The sequence below is a fragment of the Lissotriton helveticus genome, chromosome 3_1 (genome assembly GCF_964261635.1).
Source record: "Lissotriton helveticus chromosome 3_1, aLisHel1.1, whole genome shotgun sequence".
Lineage (NCBI taxonomy): Eukaryota > Metazoa > Chordata > Amphibia > Caudata > Salamandridae > Lissotriton > Lissotriton helveticus.
Genome location: NC_136061.1, coordinates 788,043,568 through 788,056,148, shown reverse-complemented (window position 1 = coordinate 788,056,148; position 12,581 = coordinate 788,043,568). Strand labels below are relative to the sequence as shown.

The 12,581-nt window shown below is 45.5% G+C and overlaps 1 protein-coding gene across 1 annotated transcript in view; it reads right to left on the bottom strand.

Annotated features, from left to right (window-relative positions):
* The window catches only part of INSC (INSC spindle orientation adaptor protein), a 1,419,009-nt gene that overhangs the window by 208,222 nt on the left and 1,198,206 nt on the right, over positions 1–12,581 (bottom strand). The window contains exon 9 of the mRNA XM_078681025.1: positions 2,805–2,976. Coding sequence (XP_078537151.1) covers positions 2,805–2,976 — 172 coding nt within the window. The remainder of the gene's footprint in view (positions 1–2,804; positions 2,977–12,581) is intronic.

Sequence of the window (12,581 nt, the reverse complement as noted above, 5' to 3'; positions counted from 1 at the left end):
TCCTGCAGTGGCTGGAGGTTCGGGCCACATGGCTGCTTCTGTCTTCACCGTGCCCTGGGCCAGGGTTCATCTGCGCCCTCTGCTGTGGCATGTGCTGCGGTGGGTCCCCTTTCCTGTCCTGGATTATGCAGTTCCTGTGCCCGTGTCTCTGGACATTGTGTCTGCTCTTCAGTGGTGGCTGGATCCTTTCCTACTTTCCGAGGGGATGTTGTTTCCTCTTCCTCCTCCTCTGGTTGTGACCACGGATGCCAGCGCTTCCGGCTGGGGGGTGACTCTGGACCGTTGGGCTGAGCAGGCTTGTTGGGTCCCGGTGGAGTCTCGCAGGTCCTCCAGCTGGAGGGAGTTGTCTGCGGTGGAGAGGGCGCTCCGTTTTTTTCCATCTTCCTCTGTGGGGTTGCCTTGTCCTGGTGTGATCGGACACTGCCGTGTCTGTGGCCTGCGTCATTCACCAGGGGGGGGACCCGCTGTTCTTCCCTGTATCTGGTGGCCTGCTCCATTTCGGGCTGGGCGGAAAAGAATCTTCTGGCCCTATCTGCTCGGCTCATTCGTGGTGTGGACTTCGTGGTGGCGGATTCGTTGAGCCGGAGGTTTCCGTCGTCTCTGTCCCTGTGCCTGGCTCCCCGGACTGTTCGCTTGGTTTGCCTGAGGTACGGGGCTCTGGGTCTGGACCTGTTCACCTCCCGGTCCTATGCCCTGGTCCCCCTGTTCTGCTCCAGGTCTCCGGAGGTGGGCGCCTGGGGGGGTGGATGCCTTGTCTCTCCGGTGGCCTCCTTGGCTTCTTTATGCCTTTCCTCCCTTTCCTCTGCTTCCTGCCTTCTTGTTGGAGGTTCAGCGGGAGGGGGCTCTGGTGGTGGCTGTTCTTCCGCCCTGGCCGAGGAGGTCCTGGTTTCCTCTGCTGCTGGGCCTAGCGGTGAGTCCTCCTTGGCTTCTACCCCGCTACCCCTCGCCTCTGCAGTCCCCGTCCCCTCTTCTGGTTCCCCTCTCCTTGGCGGTCTGGAGGTTGGACGGTTGTCTCTTGGGGTCCGTGGTCTGCCCGACCTCATCTATCTGTGATGCAGGCCTCTCGTGGGCCGTCTCCTTTGTCTTCCTGCTTGAAGCACTGGTCTTCTTTCTCGGGGTGGTGTTCCTCTTCTGGTTTGTCTCCTACCTCTTGCCCTGTGTCTTCTGTCCTTCTGTTTTTTTCTGGATGGCTTTCAGTAGCGCTTTGCTGTGTCTACCTTGAGGGGCCAGTGGGCTGCTATCCGGGCCTTCCGGGTCCCGGATTTTTTTCTTTCTTCAGATGGCCTGTTGGTTTCTCGTCTGTTTCCTAGTTTTTCTCTTCTGACTCTCTCTTTGTCACCTTTGGTCTGGCTGGTGAGGGTATGGCTGCTTCCAGGCTCCCCTTGGGTTGTTGGATTGTGGCTGTCATCACTCTTGCCTATCGTGGTTCTGGTTTGCCCTTGTCCAGCGGGGGTTCAGGAGCGTTCCACTCGGGCGTGTCTGCCTCCTAGGCTGCTTACCATGGTGTGTCTCTTGATGAGATTTGTCGTTCTGGGACCTGGGCCTTCACGTCCACGTTTGTGGGGCGCTTCAGGTTGGATTGTGCCCTGTCTGACTGGACCAGTTTTGGTCGTGGGGTGTTGCAAGCTGTGGGGGTCCCCTCCGCTCTGTGTTCTGTTTGTGTTTTGAACTTTTCTCTTGCAGCACTCCTTTGTGTCTGGTCTGTGTTTTGTTGTGTTTGGGTTGCCAAAGGCCTGTTTGGGCGTTGCTTTGGTATGCCTCATGAGTGATGACTGGGTCGAGGACGAGGGACGTAGAGGTAATGCTATGATTACGTACGGTAATCCCCATTACTCTTAGTCCTACTCGTCCTTGACCCAGTCATACTTCCCACCCTCCCTCCCTGTCCAGGCCTTTGTTGCTTGGTGTGTCAGGATGTGCTTCTGGTGGTTCGGTCTGATATAGCACCTGGCAGGAGGGGGGGTGGAGCCTAAAAGTGTTTCCTGTTTTGTTTCCTGTCTGTGGAATACCTCATGAGTGATGACTGGATCGAGGACGAGTAGGACTAAGAGTAATGGGGATTAACGTACGTAATCATAGCATTATTATTTGTGTGTGTCTGTACATCACATTAAAATTTGCATTTCTAATTTAAACCTTGTTCAACTGTACAAAAAGTCTCCACATATCTTCAACCGACTTACTAAAATGTCAACTATGCCTATTTAAGTGAAAACAAAAAAGTGTTTCAAGTTTTAGGACCGACCACATGAAGCCAGGGTCTAATTATTTGCCGCTTCTACGCCATCAGGCAAACAGCATATGCCCACAGTCCAAATAAAATCAGGAGAAAACTGATGGACCCACAAGGTTGAATCACAACTGACGAGCCTAGAACCTACCTCTGGGCGATACACTGGGCCAGCCATGAATATAAATGGAGGTAAACATTGAATGACGTCCTCACTCACAAGTGGTCGTGGAATATATTCATATGGCAGCACTTACTATAAGCGATTTCTTAGCAGTGCAAAATAACTGTTAATACACATCCACTCTAAGATCTTTCCTCTAAAGTATATGCAGGGAGTTGGATCATTGACGGCTTTCATAAAATCAATAACATTCCGGACTTTGTAAATCATGTACCTTGTCCCACATTGGGAGCGAGCAAATATGAATGTCACTACAACCATGGTAAAAGAAAGTGTCTTCAAACAGAGGACTTTGAGCTTTTCACAAAAGACAACAGAAGATACACGCACTATTGTCACCTTTATACACTCATTACATGTAATCACGGCCTTAAGTGCTTCCGTACTTACTGACAAGGGCAGTGACGATTTCCTCCATATTTTCCAGGAAGCTGCTCAGATGCTGAGTAAAGGTGAGGTGTGGAGATGTGATTTGTGCAATCACAGCCGCTGCTTCTGCTCTGGTGGCTTCAGAATGAGTGTCATCAGTCAAAATGTCCGTCAAACACAAAATCCCATCAACCTAAGGAAGATGATTCAAAGCGTGGGTTCACGATATTGTAAATTCCGCAAAAGACTTTTAGCAAAATGATACTTTATTGGAATCCTAAACCACTATACCAGATTATGTAAACAAACAGGAGGAGCTAATTTACTCTAAACGGCTAATTAGCAGAATAGCGCATTGTAAGAGTCTGATCATTTTGCGCACATTTTAAACGGTCAATGCCGGAGCACACATAAATGTTTGTGTTAGGTTCGTCCACAAAATAGCACTTTGAGGCACTCTAATACAACCCTTTCAGTTTATTTATCAAGGCCCAAATATTTTGAAATTAGGGTTTTTGGGGAATTGGTTTGTCAATGGGTAAACAAAAAACAGAATGGCATATGAAATATGTAAATACGGTCTAAATGGCACAGAAACATTTAAAAAAAATTTACATAAACATATGTGCTTATATGAAATTATTAAAATGTAGTTTACTCCCTCCAGACACATATGCCCCATCAGGTATTCAAGCCCCTTCTACACACATATTTCAACCTGTGGAAAAAACTTCACAAAGAGTTCATCTCTTCAGACACCAATGTCCTGTTAGGTGGCCACGCCTCTACTATGCATACCCTTTGCCCTGGGCACAGTCCTTCACGGAGAGCTCTCTACCTCCAGAAAACAGAGCCCCATTAGGTCGCTAAGCGCCTATTGTGCACATCCATTGCCATGTGAACAATTTTTCATGGAAAGTATATCACCCACAGACTCTCATACCCTGTTAGATGGTGAATGATCTATTACACACAGCCTTTGCCCTGTGGACAACTCTTCGAGGAGAGTCCATGCCCGACAAGCACTCGAATCCCCTTAGGGGCCCAATCATTTTGCACAAGGCTACACTTATTAGCAGTAGAGAAAATATTGAAAATGTGCGTGATATGTAGCTTACTAAATATCTTTTATACCTTGAAGCATATGGTAAACTGTCACACTTGTTGGGTGATGTAATCAGTGATGTAATCAATGATGCCGTAAACATGTAATGAGTGATGTAATATGTGAGGTCATAAGCAGTGCATGGCAAGGGCGCACGATGAACACCATCCACTCCGGATCTCCAACCGACCCCTGCCCCCACCACGTCTTCAACAAGGCCGACTCCACCATCGCACCCCAACTCCAGAACATCATCAACACCTCCTTCAACACCGCCACCTTCCCGGAGAGCTGGAAGCATGCCGAGCTCAGCGCCCTACTGAAGAAACCAACAGCGGACCCCACCGACCTCAAAAACTTCCGTCCCATCTCGCTCCTCCCTTTTCCTGCTAAAGTAATCGAGAAGATCGTCAACAGACAGCTAGCTGCCTTCCTCGAGACGAACGGATCCCTCGACCCCTCGCAGTCCGGTTTCAGAGCCAACCACAGCACCGAGACCGCCCTCATCGCAGCCACCGACGACATCCGAATCCTGCTCGACAACGGGGAAACAGCGGCACTCATCCTCCTGGACCTCTCTGCAGCGTTCGACAATGTCTGCCATCGCACCCTAGTTCGACGCCTCAGCAACATCGGCATCCAAGAGAAGGCACTGGAGTGGATCATCTCGTTCCTCGCCGGAAGAACACAGAGAGTGCGCCTCCCCCCGTTTCGATCCAAGGCTACCGAAGTCATCCGCGGCGTACCGCAAGGATCATCACTCAGCCCCACCCTCTTCAACGTCTACATGAGACCTCTTGCAACCATCGCACGCCAACACAACCTCAACATCATCACCTACGCCGACGACACCCAGCTGATCCTCTCCCTCACCAGAGACCCCGACACCGCCAGAACCAGCCTACACGAAGGGATGAAAGACGTCGCCGAGTGGATGAGGAACAGCCGCCTGAAGCTGAACTCAGACAAGACGGAAGTCCTCATCCTGGGACCATCGCCCTCCGCCTGGGACGACTCCTGGTGGCCCCCTGACCTGGGCACCGCACCCAAGCCAACAGACCACGCACGCAACCTGGGCTTCATCCTGGACTCCTCTCTCTCGATGACCAGACAAGTCAACGCCGTCTCCTCATCGTGCTTTCACACCCTGCGCATGCTTCGCAAGATCTTCCGATGGATCCCGACCGAGACCAGGAAGATGGTCACCCAGGCACTCGTCACCAGCCGACTGGACTACTGAAACGCCCTCTACGCCGGAACCACAGCCAAGCTACAGAAAAGACTCCAGCGCATCCAGAACGCCTCCGCCCGACTCATCCTGGACGTCCCACGACGCAGCCACATCTCCGGCCACCTAAGAGACCTGCACTGGCTCCCCGTCAACAAGAGGATCACGTTCCGGCTCCTCACCCACGCACACAAGTCTCTCCACGACCTGGGCCCCAAGAACCTCAACGACCGCCTGACCTTCTACACGCCCACCCGCCAGCTACGGTCTACCAGCCTCGCCCTCGCCACCGTACCATGCATCCGAAGAGCCACCGCCGGAGGAAGATCCTTCTCCTACCTGACGGCCAAGACATGGAACTCCCTCCCCATCCACCTTCGGCTGACCAAAGACCATCTCGCCTTCAGGAGACAACTCAAGACCTGGCTGTTCGAGCAGTAGCAGACCCTTTTCCCCAAGCGCCTTGAGACCCTTCCGGGTGAGTAGTGCGCTATACAAGTGGTATGATTGATTGATTGATGGTATGAATAAAATATAACTGATTAATTGAAATGGGTTTTTTGGTTTTAAATGGTTTTCTCAAACTGACATTTTCACCTAACCAAAATCTCGCTTTAACCTTTGTTTTTTTCAGCAAATTTATAAGGTTTTTTTTTTAAGGTAAAGTAAAATATTATTACCAGACCTATATATAACATCACTTTAACCTTTGGATTTTCAGTGAATTTCTATTTTTCCCTAGTGTATGGGACTCAGACCTGCCAACTCACACGGTGCCACACATTATTGGCTCCCGTTACACTGTCACCCAGTGAGGAGGCGATGTCACACACTAATAGGGAAAATGAGCTGAAAACCGCTATAAACGGTGGAGATCCAGCTTGTTTTCAGGGGCTTTGAACCACCAACGCCCATTAAGGGGTGGGAAAACACCCCAGGACATTGACACCAGCCTCAGCAAGCATTATTTCAGTACTGGGGATTATCTCTCCCATTGGATAACCTTGGGTTACCTTATGACATGTAATAATTACTAGCTTATGATTGGGAATAGATTTTAAGTTACAATTCTGAAACTGCCACTTTTAAAAAGTTGGCATTTTCTTGTACTAACCATTTGGTGCCTGCTGCCTGTATCCTCGTCCTCATGGCTGTGCATAGCCTGGCATTTGGCATTGGGCCTTTGGGTATTGCTCACTAACAGTGAGACAAAAGGGGAGTAGGTGTTGTTAGAAGGGTCATCCTGCCAGGATAGGAGGACTGAGCTATTCCCAGTCCCACTTATATTTCAAAGGACTGCATCTAGCACACATAAACAAAGGGACCCGACACCAGTCTTTCGTCACCATAGACTACTTGGAGCCTAGGCAGCAGAAGGAAAGAACTTTCCAAAACCGGATGTGAGGATAGCCAGGATGTCACTCCCCTTCAACAGCTGGCACTACGTATAAATATTAGACCTCCTGAACCACCACTTTAGTACACTCTTGAACCTGTGCTCTACAGAAGGACTGTAACGGTGCTTGAAGCCTGTTTCACTCTTAAGAGGAATGCCCTGCTGCTACCAGAGGACTGTGCTGCTGCTTGTGGCCTGCCTCATTCTCCAGGGGACTGCCCTGCTGCTAGAGGCCTGCCCTGCTCTGAAAAGGAAGACTGGAAAAGCTCCCATCATCCTAGGTTAACCTGAGTGATTTCACAGGTCAGTTAGATGACCTTCTATTCTAAGCTAATGGGACATAACAAACCCCAAGAGCCTCCAAACAATAGCCCCGCTGACCTGCTGCAACAGGACCGCCCTCAATCTCCAATCTTTGACAATTGGACAGGGTCCATTATCAGTAAGCTCTCTTGACTTGAGCTTTAGCTGATTGTAAAATATGAACTTGGTCATCAAAAGCAGCAACAAGGCCCAAATGACTAAGTGCACATCAAGCATATCTCAGCTATGGGATCTTCTCAGCATTACCGGTAGATAAACAGTATGATAGAATTTGCCTGGAAAATATGAATTCAGCTGTATACCACACTTTGACCCATAATAATAACAGAGCAAGAGCTATACTAGCCTCAAGGTAGTTCAAGCCCACTGCAGAGTAACAAAAGAAGGTTGAGGACCCATGGGGACCATGAGAAGCCTCTGAAGGAAGGATTTCCTGGCAAGTTCGAGCTTGGTGCAGCCTGTAAACATAATCCCATACTCCTGCCCCATATGTAGCAACTGACATGCATTTTGCTCTATATAGCATCATTGTTACCCTCGCAGGCTTATGGCCCAGCTTAGTTGTGAAGTGAAAAAGAGCTTCCATCCCAATGCTAACTTTCTGCACCCTTAATAATATGAGGGGATTCCATTTCAGTAAATGATTAAAAAGGATCCCTAAATACGAACGTTTTGTGACTTTATCCTACGGGGTTTATTGTAGATGGAAGGTTTTGTTTTTTGTTGATTTTGGGTACATACCATTCCATATGTTTTTTGAGGTTTACTTTCAAATTTAGAGATTCCTTAAAGTCTGCAAAAGCGTTCACCTTTGATGGTAAATATTTTGAGGTCTTGGTAATTGGCATTGAGATTTTAATTCATGAATTTTTAACAGTTCTTTGTAGTTGCTGTATTTTCCTCGTGTATATAAAGTATGCTTTTAGGATTTCTTGAAATCAAATAAAGTTTTTATGACTGACTAAATATATATTTATATATATTATATATATATATATATATATATATATATATATATATATATATATATATATATATATATATATATATATATATATATGTATATATGTATACATATATATATTTGTAAACATATATATGTTATTTTTTAATATAAAGTATTTATTTGTTCATTTCACTTAATGTGCTTGTTTAGTTTTATGTTTGAATGCTTAGTTTGAAACCCCATTTGCCTAATTTTATTAAATATTTTCATATTTAATTAAAAAATATATTTGTTTATATCTTAAAATTCCACTTCTCCTAGGTGGGCCCATCACAAACTTAGCAATGGCAGAATGGCAAAAGAAATTGAATGCTGTGGTTGATGATGTTTACGTTCCTGAATCAGCAACATTGTAGACTGCATAAATTATCTACCAGGGCTAGACTAGTTATAAAATATAAAGGGGAAAACTGCATCAGGTTCAGGACTAGGGGTTTGCTTTTAAGTGTGGATGGACAGAGAGACCATCTGCTATCTGGTCTGGCAAACATCTCTGATAGAAAAGCACAATTTTGCTCTAGCCACATGTATTATTTGACCCGCTACCCCTCAATTCGGTTGCCGGTCAAACTGGCTTGGAACGCTCACTTTGTATGTATAACATGTTAATATATTTCCCCTGGCTGCTTTTATTATTTGATTGCAACTGTCAATCAGTAACTCTTCTCTGCCTAGACCCGCCAATGTAAGTTGAGCTCTTAAACAATTAAAATCCCCAGCTTTTAATTCATTGTGATTGCTTAGCTTTACATTTTTTCAATGTCACGTGTGAAGCTGTGTAAGGTTGCCTAATCCTATACTTTCAACCTTTTATTTAAACTTCACCAACCCTCTAGTCTACAAGGTGAGGTTTTAAAAATGTGGGTAATATAATTTGTTATGGATGAACATTTGTCTGCAACTAAAATTATGTGATCACTGAGCCTTCCATGAGTAAAATGAGGTTGTTTGCAGGGGTGTGCGGTAAACTCCGCCCCGCCGGTGGAGATCATAGAGTTTTTACCGCTTTATGGCCAGAGCTGCCAACTTTGGAGCTGGAAAACCAGGCACCAGCCTCGGCTCTGCTTCCTGAGATTCTGGCCAAATCACTTAGTCTCCCCGTGCCTACTAAAAAATGAATGTGTCCTTGTGTAACATAACTGGTGCTCATGTATAGCACTCCAATACATTTGGATCGAGTTTGTGCTATGTAAATCTGAAAAAAGAAAAAAAGCAGCCTTAGGCTTTGTGTCTCAATCTGGTCACAAGCATGAGGGAGGGGGTGCATTCAATCAGAAAGGTCTTTGTCATGTAGTGGTGCATGGACACTTCATCAGCCGCGGCCGCTGCAGGTAAGAGCGGTGGGCCGAGTTGGGGAGATTTTGAGAGAGACTACCACGAAGGAAAATAAAATAATAAATTAATTACCTCTCGTGATCAGCTCTCGAAATCCGGCCCCAACGCCCGATCCGCTCTTACCTGCAGCGGCCACGGCAGACTTCATTCCATGTCTTACATGTATGTTACCCCTACACAATCTCACAATGTAGTACTGTACTCCACATTACCACCATCTACCGTGTCCTGGTTCCTCATTTCTAGGGTATTTTTCTAATCCATTGGTTTTTAAATGTTTCACTAAAACCGTTGTGTAGCTTCCATGTTTTATCTGCCCCACCTCCTTGCCCATGCACTATCTGAAACCAGAGCTCAGTCAACTTTCTTGCAGGAGCACCATCTGAAACCAGAGCTCAGTTACTCATCACCAAGGATGGTGACCATGTCGGATTTGGATGCACGCTAAGCAGCGGAATATCAGGATGATGGCGTGTGCGAATGCTGCATGTTTCCTCAAGCCTTCATAGGAATAAAGACAGTCACGAAACTTGCACAGGCAGCCGATAGACTCCCCTTCATGCCCTAGATGCCAATCTCCTCGGCCACAAGCCTCACACTGCTGAAGAGCAAGAGACACCCATGCATCACGAGATGAAACAAACGTCCACTAGACCTCTCCTTACATTAAATTGACTACCCTTGTGCGTTACGGTTCAATCAAGTGAGGCATCCCGAGCTTATGTCAGACTGCGCTCACGTGTTTTTTTGGCATACCACGTTGTTTTCTTTGACAGTGGACGTGCCCCCTATAATACCTTAGTTTACATGAAAGGAATTTCTTTAAACTTGGAGAGTCTGTAGACTTGAAGTTGGTTATTCTTCAAGATGTGTGTGGGGAGGATGCTGTCTTTGATTGGACCTTTCTCGACCGAAGTAGCGCCGCAGTACTATGCAGGAGGAGCACCTGGAAACCACGTATATTGTATTAGCACTCTACTCTTGCCAAGGAAAGTGGGTTCAGGAGGTGCGGCGTCTTCATGTCAGTCTGTGTATTATGTATTTTTTTAAACAAATTGTGTTTTCAAAAAAATTGACAAAAAAAGTGTGATAGGAAAACAATTCTGGTTTACTTAATTAGCCAGAGAATATATGTTAAGATAGCTTACCTAATTACTCCATCCACTTGTGGAACTCTGTGGAATTTTGTGTAGTGTTTCCGGAACTCTACATAATTCTCCAGAGTGAAACTCTGCAAGCTCCACCCAAGCCTAGTGTTTGCTACCCTAGTGAGAATATGTGTAGTGTCACTCTCAGTGACTGAACTTTATCTTCCTTTCTTGGAAGTTGCTGGTGTTAACAAGAGTTTTTTTGTTTAATTTGTTTTACATTTTCAGAACGTCTTAACACATAGCCTACAGCCATGTGCCCACTGGTTACAAACTACTGTTAGAGTTGGGAATTTGGTCATGGAGCCGTAACCACTCATGCGGTTCACTCTGGAACCTACAGTTTCCCTTAGATTCCTTAATACTATTGAGGTTGAGGAGCCACACAAACAGTGTTTGTTTGTGTGAAGAAGGCTGATATCTCTGCCCTCTATCATGCCTGGCTGTCAGGTCTGGGTCATGAATGAGGCAGTGCCATGCTGGCTAACATAAGTCAACCTCCACCTACATTTAATGAATGCAGACCAATTATCTATTTTAGACACACAAAGCAAGTTGTAATTATTTCCCTATTGTTTTAGATGGTGCTACATATCATGTGGCATGTTCTCTTATGTCGGCTCTCATTAAACTGTCTTGGCATTGTGAACAAACATGTTTATCTGCTGCTGTTAGTGAGTATAAGATTTCCCTTAAAATGGTGTAGATGAAAGGGTAAAACAGTGTCAGGGACATTTCAGCTTTTTAGGATAACCTCTAGTTATCTAAATGATCTTCAGTAAGATTAATTGCATGCAAATTTAACTTGCATGGATATCCTAAAACTCTGGAACTGCTTTGACCGGCAATTGATCAATGCTCTATAAGCATACTTCATTGTGTGTCAGGTTGGTTGATTCTATTCTACCCACCAAACACAGGTTATCTGAATATTGACCTAAAATATCTAAGTATCATTCCAGCATTCATCAAATCTATATTAAAGAACATATCAGTTGTGTAATTAAATGCGTACTGCTGATGCTACAACGTAGAATGGGAAACAGATATTTATTTATTGAATTATTTATTCAATAGCAGTTCTTTATTCAACACAGTAGACCCTGTGAGTAACAAATAACTTTACACAGAGTTAGCCATCTCATTTTAGTATATAATACTAATCCTGGCACACAATGTAAATACCATGGGCAAAAAAATTGGGTTATTGGTTGAGAGGGGTGGAAACAACCAGAATCCTTGTCAAGGTGAACCACAAAAGGCACTAAATTAACCTGTGCTTAACCCTCTGGAAGCTTGGCACAAAGCAGTCAGGTTTAACTTAGAGGCAATGTCTATATAATATATACCATCATAATAATCAACTTAAGAAAGCGATTTCAGACAAGTATCTGTTGTCTTATTTCACAATTATTTAGGAATGTTTGTATCCAACTTTGATGCATAGATTGGGCACCTCAAGCAATAATATTTATCATCCTCCAACATAGCCAACTTGTCCAGTATGCCAATGTATTCATTTTACCCAATGCATTTTGGGTCATGATCTGGGCCCCAATTTTTATACTCTGCCAGTTCCCCAAGCCACTTAAAGTATTCTGCGCACCACTGGAGCTACCTCATAAACCTGAGCACCCCTGGTGTATGGTAACCCTCTCCTTCAAGTCAGGTGCCATATCTCTGGGTGTGTGTACTTCTCCCTCATCACTAGATAACACCTTTTCATTGCCCCCATCTGAACTGGAATCCACATGTAGCCCAGCCAAGCTCACTTACTGAGCTACACACATTTCTTTTTCAGCTAAGGCTCGCTCAATCGCCTCGCACTCCTGGTCTAGCTGCCTCAGCCTCCGGTCATGAGCGCCAATCTGATTTGTCTCTGTAAGATCTGGGGGTCTCTAGTTGGCAATGGTATTCACCTTTTTCCAAACAGGGACCCTTACTTCTACGTCAGGATAAGGGAATTACACTCCTTAATAACCCCTGCTCACCCCCTTGGTAGCTTGGCACGAGCAGACAGGTTTATCTCAGAGGCAGTGTGTTAAGCATTTGCGAATATACACACTAATACAGTGAAAACACTACAGAGGGACACAACTCCGGTTTTTTAAAAACAAGTATTTTTTTATATAGACTTAACACAAGACCACAAATGACAAAAATCCACAATACTACACTTAAGATTGCTTAAAGATGATAAAACTTTGCTTAGTTCAAGTTGATGATAAATGCGACAAAGTTCTCAACAAAGTACCT